General features: G+C 39.7%; 1 protein-coding gene across 2 annotated transcripts in view; it reads right to left on the bottom strand.

Annotated features, from left to right (window-relative positions):
* Positions 1-185: 185 nt before the first annotated feature.
* The window catches only part of DYNLT5 (dynein light chain Tctex-type family member 5), a 29,018-nt gene continuing 11,092 nt past the window's right edge, over positions 186-18,111 (bottom strand). For both annotated transcript variants that reach the window (XM_027970960.3, XM_004002055.6), the window contains 3 exons: positions 10,814-10,905; positions 1,755-1,879; positions 186-702 (listed from right to left, as the gene is read on the bottom strand). In XM_027970960.3, the coding sequence (XP_027826761.1) occupies positions 499-702; positions 1,755-1,879; positions 10,814-10,905 (421 nt within the window). In that variant the 3' untranslated portion in view covers positions 186-498. The remainder of the gene's footprint in view (positions 703-1,754; positions 1,880-10,813; positions 10,906-18,111) is intronic.

Genomic DNA, 18,111 nt, shown 5'->3' with positions numbered 1-18,111 from the left:
GTTTTGATATATGAAACAGCCACAGAATACAGTATACTACCTCTGTATTGTGTATATTGGACTCAGGGGTGATGATTTGAATGACATTCTAACATATACTATCATGAATTGAATAGTCTATGTCCAGCATATATGCCATGTTTGGGGAATGCATGTTTTTAAAGATTTTAAAATTTAAAAAAAAACAATGGAGGGAATTCTCTCTAATGAAAGCATAATTAAAATAATTAGTACCCAAAGTAATATGTAATAAGAATCTATGTCTATGAAAAAACAATCGAGAATCAAGACTTCATTTCTCCTTTGAATAAACAAGATTCTTTCTTGTGCCATATTCTCTCTCCCAATTCTTAACAAGACTATGAAAAAATCCCCAAACTTCCAATTGTTTGAAATATTAGTGTTGTGTCTTTCTCTAATGTTTGGGTAGGGAAAGTTGTGCACATAGATACCCTATATCTTGATTTAAAGAGTATGAACTTGATTTCTTGTTTTCAATCATTCAAAGTAAACTGTGTAGACATTTGCAAGAGCAAAGAGGGAAGAATTTCTGAAAACGAAAGATGCAAAGGCATCATTTTTAGGATCCCAAAGGCATCTGCTTCCGATCAGTATGCTCTGACCAGTCAGTTGTCCAATGTGAACGATCACAATTAGCTTATATCGTGGGATCATCAAGTCCTTGACCTGGGCCTTAATAACCTAGAAATTAAAAGGAAAAACAAAAGGTCCTCACTCAGTCACATTGAAATTAAAAGTCTTAATTTTCCTCATAAATGTAGTGGATTTATTTGAAGAAAATAGCATGAAACCTTGTGGATCCTTTCAGTAATTGCTATAGAAAGGCAGCTATAATTTCCTTCAAGGATAAGATAGGACATTTAGGGACAAAATGAGAGCCCCAGCAAGAAATCTACCTTTTCTAAGGCACATGGAAAAATGATAATCCAGAGAACAGAGTTTTCAATGCATTTATTGTGTTCTTGGGAAATCTATGTTGAAATGGCTTCCCTTCAAAGAATGCTGGCATTACAATTATACCATCTTGTTCATGTCTAATTAAGGGAATATACATCTGAAGTCTCCTGTAATATGACTAATTGTGAATGCTTATTAGATAGATTATAATGAAAAAGAAAGAGAAAATCTGATGGAGTGCTAGCACTTTAGTTGATAGAAATGTTTTTAAAGGCCCCAATGTTTTTACTTGATGGCATGCAAAGAAGGTGCTTTGGAGAAGGGATAGGCTACCCACTCCAGTGTTCTTGGGCTTCCCTTGTGGCTCAGCTGGGAAGGAAGCCGTCTGCAATGCGGGAGACCTGGGTTTGATCCCCAGATTGGGAAGATCCCCTGGAAAAGGGAAAGGCTACCCACTCCAGTATTCTGGCCTGGAGAATTCCATGGATGAGTCCATGGGGTCGCAGAGTCAGACACGACTGAGCGACTTTCATTTCACTTCAAAGAAGGTGCTTTGGGGAAGAGAAAATGATGATTAATATATTGTATCTTTTATAATAACATCTTTTAAATAAATGGGGCAGTTTTATACATTTAAAAAACAGAATACATGCAAGTGATGCACATAATAATTGTTTTAGACAAAGGCTTTTTACACACAGAGACACACATGGAATATGACCTAATAAATATTTTCATAAGATAAAAATAAAGTTTTACTGCTACTGCAAATTAATTGCTTTCATTAAAATAAGCAGGTTGTGCTTTCAACAAATATTAGGAAATCACACGTATACCTCAGAAATGGTTTTAGTCATCTGTCTACAGAGTTCTGGTTCATACTGTTCTTCTTGTAGGTAGGTAGTTAGCACATCTTTCAGAATATGATTGACAATGACCACAGGAAAATGTTTGGTAGGACCTGAAAACACAGATGAAATTTCTTTCAAAGAAGTAATTTCAAATCATATCTGCCCATGCCATAGCTTAATCAAAAGAGTATCAAAACATGGAGACATTTAATCTTCTGGGTGGCCTCTATTGAAGGAAAAAAAGTGGTCCCAATTAGATTTCCAGCCAAGTTCTCTGGCAGAGGATGAGAAGATGGTGGATTCATCTGTTTACCTGATACCTCAAGAGTGTGTTCAGTACCACGGAGTCTGACATTGAATGTACCCTCCTTCCCAGTTCCCACTGTCTGTATGCTCAATTGCTCAGTTGTGTCTGACTCTCTGGGAGTCTATGGACTGTAGCCCACCAGGCTCCTCTGTTTAAGGGAGTTCCCAGGCAATACTGGAATGGGTTGCCATTTCCTACTCCAGGGTATCTTCCTGATCCAGGGATCTAACCCCTATCTCTTGTGTCTCCTGAACTGGCAAGCAGATTCTTCACCACTGTGCCACCTGGGAAGCCTCCAGCAGTTTCCAATGATAATAACTTATTTCAGTGTCTTAACATCTTTCTAACTGACCCCCAACTCTTAAGCTCCCCACCTCCAACCTCTATAACACTACAACTGGAGTTGTACCACCCAGATGTTACCATTGTGCTTTCCTTGGCAAAGTCTAGAGTTCAGCTCCTATCCAACCTACAGCTTCTTCTTCAACCACCACGACTTCACCAGCAGTCTTCACATGACTGCTGCTCCAGCCTCATGGAGTTTATCTGTTCTTTCAAGAGTGCTTTGTACATTTGCTCCTCTTTCAAAATGCAACACTCTTCCCCATCATGTTCATCTGATAAATATCCACTCATGTTTCAAGGCCAGCTCAAACATCTTCTCCAGTTAGCCTTCCTCCTCTCCTCAGGTACAAATTGCCTCTTTCTTCTCTATATTCCCAGTGCTCTGGGTCTCCACTGCTATTGTGGCCCCTAATTCAGCTGATAATTGCTAAGGCTTACCTTACCTTTCTTATCTGAACTGGTAAACAAGATTATATTTTACCCTCCTCAAAGTCTAACACAATGCTAAAGTCAGAAAAAAAATGTTCAAGGTCTGATTTCTGAATTTAAATAGAATTGAACATTTTCTAGATAATAACCATAGTACAAATAATAGCTACTCTTATCGAGCATTTTCTACGTGCCAGCCACTGTGATAAGTGTGTGTGGTAGTTGCGCAGTCATGTGTGACTCTTTGTGACCCCACTAAGCCCTCTTTCCATGGGATTTCCCAGGCAAGAATACTGGAGTAGATTGCCACTTCCTTCTCCAGAGGATCTTCCCAACCCCAAGGATTGAACCCCAGTCTCCTGCATTGGAGGTAGATTCTTTACTGTGTGAGCTACCAGGGAAGCCCCTCTGTGATACGTATTTTATATTTATTACCTTATATGTATAATCTTCCAATAAATCTCTGGGGATAAATCTTATTGTTACTTCCATTTCACAGAGGGGAGAACAGATGTTTAAATATATTGCCTAAGTTACTTAGCAGGGTTGGGATGTACCTCCCTGGTTTATCTGACTTGAGAGCTTAAATTCTTAACCACATTTAGTCCACTTTCAGAGCAAAAGCTTCAACTGCATCTTATCCTGCACCCCAGGAATCTTACTTGCACCTCCCAGGAATATTAACCTTATCATTAACTTCTGTCATTGAATAACATGTTCATGTGCCCAGTGCCCATATACATAGGCTTGATCATTATTTGCTGAGTTGATATGGATGAAGAATTCTACCCAATTCTATTTTCAATAGTCATCAGTATCTTTTAAGTGTTTATTTTCAAAGACTGTATCAGTCAGGGACTAAGGAAATATATCGTGCATTAAAGTTAGGACATTTCCTAGAGGACTTAATAAACAGACTCCTTAGGGAGGTCTGAGCAAGATGCAGGGAATCATGAAGGAATGTTCCATTCCCCTCAGCTGGTGAAAAAGAAGGTGTTACTTTCATCCCAACCTGAGGAGGGAATTCTTATGAGAGATCCCAGAAGAGCCATGTGGATAGGGCTCCCTCCACAGCAGCCTTCGTCCTTCTGCTGATGGATGCAAAGAGCACAAGGTGAGCCCTTAGGTGGGGTTCACACTCCTCTCTTCTGACTTCCCACCGAAGTTTCCCAGTGGCTAAATTTAACCAGAAGGTGACACCCCGCGCCTAGAATTCAGTTAGGTCAACCTCCTGGGGCTCAATTTATAATATTTTTATTGTGATGCTTATACAGGAATTGTTCAATTAAATTTAAGTCAGGCTGGGAAATGAATCCGGACAAGTAAAATAGAGACATTGGAAACAATGAGTATGATAATTAACCGAAATATTTAGTCGGCAGGAATCTCTCCCCTTCTACAGGAGAGAGATAAGAAGTTATAAACCCGGGAAGGGTTGGTCCTGATTGCTCTTGCTTTGTGGGATCAGAGATGGAGCACCAGCCCCCCTAGGCCAAACACCTACTGTGTCATTGTCCTGTGGATCTTTTAGAAGATTTCCATTTGCTTATGATAGTGAGATGAGGCTAAATGTGAGGGTGGTTTCTCCCTTTCTGTTTAAAAAATTAAAAAAATGTTCCTACCAGGTTGGACTTAATTAAACAGATTATATCTTTTAGATTGGTACCTCTCCTTTTCATTCCCTCCTGCCAAGCGCTCATATCATATTTACCTAAGCTTGACCTCCATCACCCATGGGGAGCATTGGTCCTTTCAGAAAACAGTAAATCCCTTCAGCGCATGTGTCCACCTGGTATACCTCCCTGTCCTTTGGGAACAGCATCTCCCAAATGGAAGGGACTGGTCCTCTTCCCACTCTCACCATGTGGTTCTTTAGGATCATCATCTCTTTTGAGTCCAAGTCCAGGTCATGGTTGATTGGCGCTGGGTGGACTTGCCCCAAGCTACACCAATTAGAATCCTTTCTTGGAACTTTTATGTTAAACTAGAACTAGGTAAAAAAAAGTCAGTCTCTTTTTGGAGTCAAAAGTTATGACCTGTGACTCTCAGGAACTGTTTCTCATAGTGAGAAGGAAGCCAAGCCACAGTGAGAGAGGGAGCCTTCACACAGTTAGGGCTGGAAAGATGGAGTCCTGCCTGCACCTGGTCCCAGTCTCCAGAAGCTCCTGCTGTCCAGAGGCACAAATGCCCTTTCTGCACTTACCTTAGATTAAAAAAAAAAAAAATCTCAATAACCAGATTCAATTCCGAAAATGTTTAAATAGTGAACTTTTCTTCTCTCACTTCTTTGTGACCTTGGACCTATACAGAAGAATCATCCATTGTCTTACTTAGGCTTGGATGCTGAGATGCGAACAGAGTCAATAATCAGCATTTGATTTCCAAAATGGGCTTCTCTAGTGGCTCAGATGGTAAGGAATCTGCCTGCAATGTGGAAGACCTGTGCTCGATCCCTGGGTTGGGAAGATCCCCTGGAGAGGGGCATGGCAACCATTCCAGTATTCTTGCCTGGAGAATTCCATGGACAGAGGAGCCTGGCAGACTACAGCCCATGGGGTCGCAAAGAGTCGGACACGACTGAGTGACTTTTATTCACTCACTGACTTCCAAAACAAGCTCCCAAAATTTCAGAGTCAACTAATGCAAAGGCTTAAACCTTTTTTCACATGGACAGCATATGAAAACACATGGACATCACCATGTAAACACATGTAAAACACAAGGACATCACCATGTGGTCAACACCGAAATCTGATTGATTATATGCTTTGCAGCCAAAGATGGAGAAGCTCTATACAGTCAGCAAAAGTAAGACCGGGAGCTGACTGTGGGTCGGATCATGAACTCTTTATTGCCAAATTCAGACTTAAATTGAAGAAAGTGGGGAAAACCACTAGGTATGACCTAAATCAAATCCCTTATGATTATACAGTGGAAGTGAAAAATAGATTTAAGGGACTAGATCTGATAGATAGAGTGCCTGATGAACTACGGATGGAGGTTCGTGACACTGTATAGGAGACAGAAATCAAAACCATGCCCAAGAAAAAGAAATGCAAAAAAAGCAAAATGGCTGTCTGTAGAGGCCTTACGAATGGCTGTGAAAAGAAGAGAATCAAAAAGCAAAGGAGAAAAGGAAAGATATACCCATTTGAATGCAAAGTTCCAAAGAATAGCAAGGAGAGATAAGAAAGAAGAAAGCCTTCCTCAGTGATCAATGCAAAGAAATAGAGGAAAACAACAGAGTGGGAAAGACTAGAGATCTCTTCAAGAAAATTAGAGATACCAAGGGAACATTTCATGCAAAGATGGGCTCAATAAAAGTCAGAAATGGTAGGGACCTAACAGAAGCAGAAGATATTAAGAAGAGGCGGCAAGAATACACAGAAGAACTGTACAGAAAAGATCTTAATGATCCAGATAATCATGATGGTGTGATCACTCACCTAGAGGCAGACATCCTAGAATGTGAAGTGAAGTGGGCCTTAGGAAGCACCACTATGAACAAAGCTAGTGGAGGTGATGGAATTCCAGTTGAGCTATTTCAAATCCTGAAAGATGACGCTGTGAAAGTGCTGCACTCAATATGCCAGCAAATTTGGAAAACTCAGCAGTGGCCACAGGACTGGAAAAGGTCAGTTTTCATCCCAATTCCAAAGAAAGTAAATGCCAAAGAATGCTCAAACTATGCTACACAATTGCACTCATCTCATACGCTAGTAAAGTAATGCTTAAAATTCTCCAAGCCAGGCTTCAGCAATACGTGAACCATGAACTTCCAGATGTTCAAGCTGGTTTTTGAAAAGGCAGAAGAACCAGAGATCAAATTGCCAACATCTGATGGATCATCAAAAAAGCAAGAGAGTTCCAGAAAAACATGTATTTCTGCTCTATTGACTGTGCCAAAGCCTTTGACTGTGTGGATCACAATAAACTGTGGAAAATTCTGAAAGAGATGGGAATACCAGACCACCTGACCTGCCTCTTGAGAAACCTGTTTGCAGGTCAGGAAGCAACAGTTAGAACTGGACATGGAACAACAGACTGGTTCCCAATAAGAATAAGAGTATGTCAAGGCTGTATATTGTTACCCTACTTATTTAACTTCTATGCAGAGTACATCATGAGAAACGCTGGGCTGGAAGAAGCACAAGCTGGAATCAAGATTGCTGGGAGAAATATCAATAACCTCAGATATGCAGATGACACCACCCTTATGGCAGAAAGTGAAGAAGAACTAAAGAACCTCTAGATGAAAGTGAAAGAGGAGAGTGAAAAAGTTGGCTTAAAGCTCAACATTGAGAAAACGAAGATCATGGCATCTGATCCCATCACTTCATGGGAAATAGATGGGGAAACAGTGGCTGACTTTATTTTTTTGGGCTCCAAAATCACTGCAGATGGTGATGGCAGCCATTAAAGTAAAAGACGCTTACTCCTTGGAAGAAAATCCATGACCAACCTAGACAGCATATTGAAAAGCAGAGACATTACTTTGCCAACAAAGGTCCATCTAGTCAAGGCTATGGTTTTTGCAGTGGTCATGTATGGATGTGAGAGTTGGACTGTGAAGAAAGCTGAGTGCCGAAGAATTGATGCTTTTGAACTGTGGTGTTGGAGAAGACTCTTGAGAGTCCCTTAGACTGCAAGGATCTCCAACCAGTGCACCCTAAAGGAGATCAGTCCTAGGTGTTCACTGGAAGGACTGATGTTGAAGCTGAGGCTCTGGTACTTCGGCCACCTCCTGCTAATAGTTGACTCATTGGAAAAGACTGATGCTGGGAAAGATTTAGGACAGGAGGAGAAGGGGATGGCATAGGATGAAATGGTTGGATGGCATCATCAACTTGATGGACATGGGTTTGGGTGGACTCCGGGAGTTGATGATGGACAGGGAGGCCTGGTGTGCTGTGGTTTACGGGGTCACAGGGTCGGACATGACCGGGCAGTTGAACTGAACTGAAACCTTTTTTCTTTTCTGGAGCATTTTTTTTTCTAATTTAGGAGGAAATCACGCTTTTAGAAATCAAATTGCAAAGATCTGAAGAAGGATCAGGATGGAGAAAAGAAAGCAAAACTCATTTGGAAAAACATATTTAAGAGAGAATAGATAAAAATTTGATTAGTTAACATATCTGTGTCTTAGCTTCCCAACTTGGGATAGTGATGAGAATTGCCACCTACTGTTTTGTTGTTGGGATGAAATGAGATGAAGTATTTAAAATGCTCAGAACAGTGAGTCTGCCACCCAAAAAGCTACCCATTAGATCTTTATTATAGTGTTGCTGCTGTTACTGTTGCTTCCTCATTGTGAGCAACAGAAGGCAGCAGGACGGACAATGGTGTAAGGCAGGAGATGGTTTAGGTCTCCACAGGCAGGAAGGACCCTATAGGGTGGAGCAAAGAGGGAGTGCTGAGACTGGCAGGCTCTCTGTCCAACAAATCAGCTGGTCACAGGGCCTGATCATCTCACTGGAGTTGCGCTCAAATGATGGCCTTCTCTCGCCAGCTTTCGATTCTATTTTTCACTATACTGGCTGCATTCTCATGTGCGCTGTCTTGATGTGTCAGCAAGGATGGCCATCTATAGCCCTGTGTGATGCGGGGATTACAGTCAGTCTTTTTAAAGAATCGGGTACTTCTATAGTCATTGCTCCAGAAAAGTCCTGTGGAGAACTCATGCCATACTTAAGAGGAAGTTATATTGGATGTCATGGTAGGCTTTTCTTCTTAGTGATCTAAGGTGATGTTCTATAGTCAGAAGCAATAACATACTGAATGAGAAGCAGTTTAAATACAATACTTTATTTAATTCTCATAGTATCCCTACCATGTGTGACCTATGATCCCTACTTACAGAGGAAGAAACTGAGGTTCAAGGATGCTGAATACCTTGCTCAAACATTATTTATTTAGGAATGGGCAAAACGAGTATTCAGACTCATGTACATTGGCCCCTACAGCCAGTATTTTCTCTTGTACTCATGTTTCAGTAATCAATTAATGGGAAGAGATAAGGGGCTTTTAATTATAAGAAATGTATCTTCATTTTCCCCTTTCCTTTTTTTTCTTTAATTATACTCATGTTTAATCTTCTTCTTGGTGGCTAAAATTACTCATATAAAGGGAGGACAACCATACTAAACATTTAAGATATGTTTAAATGATGCACGTATTATTGGGTAGAGTGTGAAAACTTAAACATGGTAATAAAGGTGACTGATATTTCTTTAACTCCTTAAGTCAGTATTTACTGTGTAGATATGAGAAAATCTTTGCCAAAGGTCCACAGAGTACCTTTCAGATGCAAAATAAACCCAGAAACAAGTAGAAGTGGAAATACATATTTGATTATTAACAAAATAGCTACCTGAATCCTTATAAAATTGATTGTCAAGTATAAAAGGCTAATCATAGAATAATAATTTGCATGACTTTTTGAAAGAAAATATGGAAACTTTTTTCTGTACTAAGGTATTTTAAAAATTATTTTTCTAACTTGGTTCAGCACTCAGTACTTTTAAAACTGATGAGACAATGTAGCTTATTTGAGGAAATAAGTTATGAAAGCATGTATTTTTGAAGAAATGCAGGGCTTCATATTTCAAAAGCTGTATCTTGTTGCAATCATCTCATGGGAGTTGAGCTCAAATGATGTCTTTCTCTTGCCATCTTTCAATTCAAACCCTTCTAGCATGCAGAGACCAGAGTTAAAGGCACTGAATGGTGAAGATCTTTTAGTTACAAGAAAACTTGACCCATACTTAGCTTGCCTAAATAAAAAGTCTAAGAGTACACAGGGTATTTAGGACTTGGTCTCAGGCTTTGGGTAGGGGTAAGATGGCAAAACCTGCCATAGAGCTTACATCCTTTCAGGTTTCAGAGGCTGATCCACTTCTTCAGTAGCCCAAACAATATTCTCTGAATTGACTCTCAAAGATTTTGATGACCTTGACAGTATCCCTAGGTCAGTCACTGTTACATCTCCGAAGCCAGTGTCAGCTTCAGCAGGATGCTATGGACCAAAAGTGATAATAATGGCAATGGTGGTGCTCCTCCTAAGGAAACTGGGTAAGGTTATCAGATGGAATATAAGGGTATATTGAATGGCAGGATATTATCTGTCTACCATAGGCACTGTGAAAATACCAATGGACAGGCTAATTATGGAGCGTTACAATCCATGTCATCTTGGGGATTACCATAGGAAACTGCCTAGAAGGTCTAATGGGATGTGTTGATGGTCTATAATTTTCTTAAGGTTAACTGGCCACAGATTAAGTCACTCTGGCCCATTGCGTCTTCCTTGGGTTACTGGTAAGTCTCTGTGGAATTTCTACACAGCAATAATTATATGTAGATCCAGATAATAGTGGGCAGGTACACTTTGGAGCAAACAAGTAGTTCTGTGAGAAAATGTAAGGGGGAATGATAGTCATTGTGGATTCCACCTGGAGTACAGGGGCAGGTGCAAAGATTTTTGTTTTCAAAGACCCAAAACCTCTGTGGGAAAAGATAAACATCTCTGTCAACAGGGGACCAGGAATCATTTGCTTTTGCCTTGAAGGCTTTTTTCTCCATCCATTAGCAATCTTGGTTGGTTTTTGTTCAATAAAATCTTAATGCCTGTTTCATTTAACTCAAGTAGATACAAAAAACTCCACAAGATAACACTGAAATACCCAATGAACTTCTTAATTCAGTAACACACACTACACTTTAGTTGCAGCCAATGAATTACTTGGTATTTAGAAAATACTGATTAAAAAAAAAGGTAAACAATGGATACTGGCCCCATTTTGCAGAGGAAGAAATTAAAGCAATATCAAATCACCCAATTAATTAAGATCCCTTATATCATGGTAGTATTGAAGATGATGCCAGGTTGTCAGATATTATTTTGAGTAAATATCACTCATGATATTATAAGTTTTAAATAGGAAGGAATAATAAAATAACACACCCATTTGATAAGTGTTTTCCATGTGAACTGTGAGGCGAGAGGCATCTTCAGGCTGGCAAGGTTCATCCATATAGGACACTGTACTCATAGAGCTAAAAGCGAGGAGAAAGCAAATTTTAACAGTTATGATAACAATGGTAACAAAACACAATGTTGCTTTTAGCAAAAAGTTATAGAAGTTTTTACTCTAAAAAGAAATTTTAAGCAAGTCTCATGTAGATATATTCTGGTAAAATATTTAAAGTCTAAAACATTTTAGAGATGGAAATATTACTGGAGTAGAGAAGTTACTTGGAGCAAGTCTGAATATAGTGGTAGAAACCCAGCTCAGTGCCTGGGGCCTTTGATTATCATGAAAGTATTGATGGGTTGTTCCATTCGCAGGGTAACAGTTTGTACAGTGGGCCCTCCACATCTGTGGATTCTAGAGTCATGGATTTTGTTTGGTTAAATCCATGGATATGGAACCCATGGATATGGAGGGCCAGCTGTATTTCGCCAGTTTATATAAGGGACTTGGGCTTCCCTGGTGACTCAGTGCTAAAGAACCTGCCTACTAATGCAGAAGAGGCAGGTTTGATCCCTGGGTCGGAAGATTTTCTGGAGCGGGAAATGGCAACCCCCTCCAGTATACTTGCCTGGAAAACCCCATGGACAGAGTGGCCTGGTGGGTTACAGTCCATGGGGTCGCCAAAGGGTTGGATATGACTTAGTGACTAAACAACAACAAAAATAAGAAACGTGAGCATCCACAGATTTTGATAATCCACAGGGGCTTCTGGAACCAGTGTTCAGAAGATACCGAGGGATGCCTGTATGTGTTTTGAAAGCTACTGGCAGTGTGCATGCTCCATGATACTCTCTCCATATACACTTTGTCGTCATTCAGTCACCCAGTTGTGTCTGACTTTTTGTGACCCCATGGACTGCAGCATGCCAGGCCTCCCTGACCCTCACCATCTCCTGAAGTTCGCCCAAGTTCATGTTCATTGCATTGGTGATGCCATCCAGCCATCTCATCCTCTGACACCCTCTTCTTCTGCTCTCCATCTTCTTCATATATACTACTGTATGTAGAATAGATAGACAATGGAAATTTGCTGTATAACTCAGGGAACTCAAACTGGGCTCTGTAACAACCTGCAAGGAGGTCCAACCAGTCCATTCTGAAGGAGATCAGCCCTGGGTGTACTTTGGAAGGAACGATGCTAAAGCTGAAACTCCAGTACTTTGGCCACCTCATGCGAAGAGTTGATTCATTGGAAAAGACTCTGATGCTGGGAGGGATTGGGGGCAGGAGGAGAAGGGGACGACAGAGGATGAGATGGCTGGATGGCATCACTGACTCGATGGACGTGACTTTGAGTGAACTCCGGGAATTGGTGATGGACAGGGAGGCCTGGAGTGCTGCGATTCATGGGGTCGCAAAGAGTCGGACATGACTGAGAGACTGAACTGAACTGAACTGAACTGAACAACCTAGAGGGGTGGGAAAGGGTGGGAGGTGGGAGGGCGGTTAAAGGAGGGGACATATGTACACCTATGGCTAATTTATGTTGATATATGGCAGAAATCAAACCAACATTGTAAAGCAAATTATCCTTCAATTAAAAATAACTACATTTTAAAAAGGAGACTGTCTCAAAAACAAACAACTATTGGCAATTACCTCTATGACAGATGCAAAGGCTTTTCTCAAAGCGGACAAAACTCACAAAGGGACTGGGGATTATACAAGGAAGCTTAAAATGTTGGGAAACAAGTTCTCTACATACATGGGGGATTATAAAGAGTTTATTATTAAATGTACCTCACAAAATCCCTTTAGCAGAAGAAAGAAAACTGAGAAACCCCTCTATATGATGACAGAAACCGCAATTCACCCAAATTATCATAACCATAAGCATCAATCACCCTTTTCAACATTAAGAAAGGGTTTTGGGCTTGGTTACCAAGGCAATATAAGCTTATCCAGGTGCTGAACAGGAGACCCAAGTGAAGAGGAACTCCTAAAGTCCCTACAGCACTGCTTAATCAGAGGAAACTCAGCTGTCACTAATGCAGTCTCAGGTCTCCACCCCAATTCTCTCCACCTGTGAAGACGGAGGTTAAACAGATGTCATTTCAAAGGAGATGATATAATAGTGTGTGTGTGTGTGTGTGTGCGAGCTTTCAGAGTGACTACTTTTCTAAGAGTCTACACATTTGCTTTAAATTAAATGAGAATAAGGTATTTGCTCTTAATCATTGGGGATTTTTTTTCCTCTCTGCAAGGGTTTTAAATACTTAATTCTGAGCCGTTGGGAATTAGTGAGCTTCTTGCAAATTGCTATTTTAAGAAAATCATGGACATTATATTTTTAAAATCCTTTAATACAATACAATTTACACAATAAATTAAGGTTTACCCATCTAGCCCAAGAAAGTGATGCAAGACATTATTATGGCTGCTTTTCTATGGGGATTTCTGGATTAGAGTTAGTCTTCTTTCTTGTAACACCTGCTTTCCTCAATTTTCTGCTGCCCTTTGAAGTAGCAACCAACCTGTTTAGCCACACTGGCTGCAGGTGTTGTGGGCAGCACCAAAGATGATAGCTTCTGCTTAGAAAACCCAATGCGGCATAAACCCCTTGATTCTAAGATAAGCCAGGCTGCCCCGATATTGTATATGCTACTTTTTATTTTCCAAAACATTTTCCATCAATCATCTCATTTTAACTTTAAAATATTCCCTTTACGTAAGTAAGAAAGTCATTATTCTGCCCATTTCAGTGATAAAGAGAACTAGACAAAGGGCTTAACATCATACATATAGGAAAGGCAGACGTGAATTTCACATATCCTATTTACCTCTCAGTGACAAAGTTTCACATATGATTGTATCTGATAGAATGGAAATAGGGGCAATGACTTCCTGAAATAATTAATTGCTGCAATTAAAATTTACCTTGCACAAACATATAAAGACCGTATTTTTTCTCTACAAAACACCGTATTAAAAACTCACAGAAGAAGTTATGGGTAAAAATTCTGAAAGAATTAATGCAACTAATTCAAACAGCAGGGGCCTGTTTATAACTGGTGTATAGATATGATGGCAAGAGCTCAGGAGCTATCTTGGCTGTTGGGATGACCTTATGGATAATGGATCAAAAGCTAGAAAACTAGGTTGCTGAACTATGTTTTCTGGACTTTTTTTAATGCAAGAGAAAATATATTTCTATTTTGTTAAAGCCAATGTTTTTTGTTTTTTTTAATAAAAATATTATAAGAAGCATTAGATATAACTGATACAGAGTTTGGAAGTAGGATGTCATAACTAACAGAGCACAAAACTTGGAGTTAATTTTGTGAAAGAGATGGGGCTTTCAGGAATGAGATTTCAGATATTTTGCTGAAAACCTGGCTTCCCTTATCATGCAGAAGGAAGATATTAGTCTATTGATTTCTGTACACTGGAAAGCTGACCATGAATCGGCCAAGACAATAACTTCAAGGAAAGTTATAGGAAAATTTTACTTAAAAAAAAATCCTATTCATGATATCTTTTGAAACTGATACCTGAGAGTTCTCACATTAGAAAGAGATCATTTGGAAAACAGGAGAGAGAAAAGAGAATAATATGCTGAACAGAAAAAAAATACGATACTAATGCTTGAAAAAGACAAAAAGAAGACATAAAATATTAAAAATACTTGCAGTTATCAATGTCAGTTCAGAACATTGACTCAGAAGAACTTGTACATATTTCCTGTTGGTAAACAGCTTTATTCAAGCCCTTTGAAAAACTTTAAGATAAAAATGTGAGATGCTTCAAAGAGCAAATTTGTCATTTTAATTACCAGTACTGTATACACAGCACAACAAATTTACTGTGTATATTTCACAGTGTTACAAGTGGATGAATTTCAGTTGTCTATGACCAGGCCTTCCCTAGTTTATAATAATAATCTTTTTAGATACATGATCTCACCACAAATGGAATGCTGTAGTTGATTTTTTTTAATTTGAAAAATGTTTTTGCTGTCTATGTATTTCATGAGTGTGTGGCATTTATGGAGGAAAAGGATTTCAACTGGAAAAATGTATCCACGAGAGTTGTAAAGTTTTAGGAAAGAAGGTAGGTTTTAGTAAAATCAGGAAAACTGAAAGTCTGAAGTAAGCTGCTGGTGAAAACACTGAAGAAATCAACTAATATTATTCTAGAGAAAAGAGTAACAATTTGTAATCAATGTAAATGTCAGTTAATACTTTGAATCACATATACTATTGCTCAGAAGAGACTTGGAATTAGCCTGGATGTGGAAACAGCTGCATGAAATTTGTCCACAATAACAAAAGTAATCCTCCTATATTGTATATGTGTGTGTGTGCTCAGTAGCTGAGTCATGTCTGACTCTTTATGATGCTATGGATTGTAGGCTCCCCCGTCCATGGGATTTTCCTGGCAAGAATACTGGAGCCAGTTGCTATTTCCTCCTCCAGAGGATCTGCCCTACCCAGGAGTTGAACCCACGTTACTTAAGTCTCCTGCATTGTAGGCAGATTTTTTATCGCTGAGCCACCAGGGAAGTCCATATCGTATATAACCCTCCTGTATTGTAACTGATTGACGTTGGAAACGTCCCACGCCAACCCAAGAGCCTGTGTTCACCCCACACAAAACAGCTAAGGAGTTAGAATGTTTATATTTTTCATGAAATTCAGCTTTCCTGAAGACATCTTACACATTTGCATGCTGACCATTCCTTGAATTAAACAGAACACAAGGCATGTCTTATTTTTATGATGGTTGGAGATAGAAAAATACTGTCAATTAAATCTCACCAGCTATAATACCATCTAATTATTATTAAGAATTCATTTCCAGCTGTTTCTACTGACATTAAATGTTTTGAAGCTGTAGTAAGATATAATATTTGAATAGATAGCTCAGCCTTGTAGTTATTAGTTGAGTAGTTTAAGAAGGTCAGACTATCATCTCTATCTTCAGTTTGTAACTGTGAAATGCTTCAAAGTAGCATATTTTGAATGGTATCATAGCATGAGCCTCTTTTTAAAAAATCTTTTATTAAAGTCATGTGCTGCCTCCCAGTGGAGATATTTCAGAGTGCACAGAGAACAAGAAGGCTCCAGGGTATAAACGTGTACATTTTTTTTTTCTTCATTTTTTCAACAGATATTTATTGCCCATAACATGGCAGGCAAAGTGAGAAGTACTGGTAAAATTTTTTTTAAAAAAAGAGAGTCCCTGTGCTAGAGAAACAATATGTAGAAAATAAAATATGCATTGAAACTCACTTGGGAACTTTCTACCTCAAATGTCTATTGATATTTTTATGAATGTTATGCTTAAGATCAAAAGCATAACAACTCTTCCCCCATCAGTGGAAGGTACAAGTTGTCTGTTAAGGTGATTTAGTTGTGTGGCTATTTAGTTTGTAGCAAGGTTGCCAGTACTTTGGCCACCTGATACTTTGGCCACTTCTCATTAGAGAAGACCCTGATGCTGAGAAAGATTGAAGACAGGAGGAGAAGGGACGACAGAGGACGAGATGGTTGGATGGCATCACTGACTCAATGGAAATGAGTTTGAGCAAACTCAGGGAGATAGTGAAGGACAGGGAAGCCTGGCATGCTATAGTCCATGGGGTCGCAGAGTTGGACATGACTTAATGTCAGATTGAACAAAAGCAGAGGTTGCCAGACTTTTGTATAGTTTTGAGATATTTTATTCACATTATTGGTCCTATCTTACAAGAGAAATGTTATAATGGAGACAAAAGTCAAGAAATATTTCCAAAAATGAAAGAGGAGATAAAATGCCATGGTATGTGTTCCTGAGGGATACATATTTTAGGAGGAGGGGTGATTTTGAAGGACAAAGAATGAACCATGCAACCTGTGAAAATTCTAGCTCTGGAGTGATTGATCCAGGAAAGGTGACTGACAAAGTAGAACAATTTTGAGTGGGTGAATAGAAAGTCAGAGTTAGTGTCTGAAGCCCACTGATGAATCCCTTCATCCAAGAGAAGGTGAGGTTAAGGTCAGGAGCAGCTGATAAAACTTGTGATGCAGCTCCTGGATGAATGCACAGTTCACAGTTCAAAGTCGCATTACCCTTGGCAATCATCAGAGAGGTGTGGCTGAGAGCATGGGTGCCATGGAGATCATCAAGGCGTGTCATCTAACCCAACAAATGTTCAATACAAATGATAATGTTCTTCTTTTTCTTTTTTAAATAGGTGAACAATGGAAGGTTTCAGCAAGAAAGTAACATACATCTTGTTTTTAAATTTTGAACAAATTTTTTTTTTTTTTTTTTTTTTCTCTAAACGTATCTTACGTCTGCAAGATGAAAGCTCTCTGTCACTGTGGACTTAACACATACACGGACCTGCGAACCTAACCCATTTGTGTTCAGGAACTCGTGGTGGTGGTGGTTTAGTCACTAAGTCGTGTCCGACTGTCGCGACCCCATGGACTGTAGCCTCCTAGGCTCCTCTGTCCATGGGATTCTCTAGGTAAGAATATTGGAGTGGATTGCCATTTCCTTCTCCAGGGGATCTTCCCAACCCAGGATTTAACCCGGGTCTCCTGCATTGCAGGCAGATTCTTTACCAACAGAGCTACGAGGGAATAATACAATAATTATTCATTCCACCATCAAAAAAATATTTATTAAGTGATGGCTATGTGCCAGGTACCATTCTAGGTCCTTGGGATGCAGAAGAAAAAAAAAAAACCATAAACAAAACAAATAACAATCAAACTAAGATCTCTACCCTTATGGGACCTAGTGAGAAGAGACAGAAAGAATATAATAAAATACTAAACAAGTTGTTTAGTTGCTAAATCATATCCAACTCTTTTGCAACCCCATGGATGATAGCCTTCCAGGCTCCTCTGTCTATGGGGTTTCCCAGGCAAGAATAGTGGAGGGAGTTGCCATTTCCTTTTCCAAGGGATCTTCTTAACCCAGGGATCAAACCCATGTCTCCTGCAATGGCAGGCAGATTCTTTACCACTGAGCCAGCAGGGAAGCCCATACACGGTGTTAGAAGATGATAAATGCTACACAGAAAAGGAGATCTTTGTTAAGGGAGGTTGGAAGCGGATGGGAGAGAGGTGGTTGTGTTTTATTTTAAACAGAATGATCAAGATAGATCTCCCTGAGCCAAGAGTTGGAGGAGGTGAGGAAATGAGCCATGTGGATGTTGGAGGGAAGGGTATGTCAGGGGGAGGGAAAAGCACATGCACAGACTTTGAGGCAGAAGGCTGCCTGGTATTTCTGAAGA

Source organism: Ovis aries, chromosome 1 (assembly GCF_016772045.2).
Source record: "Ovis aries strain OAR_USU_Benz2616 breed Rambouillet chromosome 1, ARS-UI_Ramb_v3.0, whole genome shotgun sequence".
NCBI classification, from domain to species: Eukaryota; Metazoa; Chordata; class Mammalia; order Artiodactyla; family Bovidae; genus Ovis; species Ovis aries.
The sequence above is the reverse complement of the archived record's forward strand: the minus strand, read 5'-3'. Positions and strand labels throughout refer to the sequence as shown.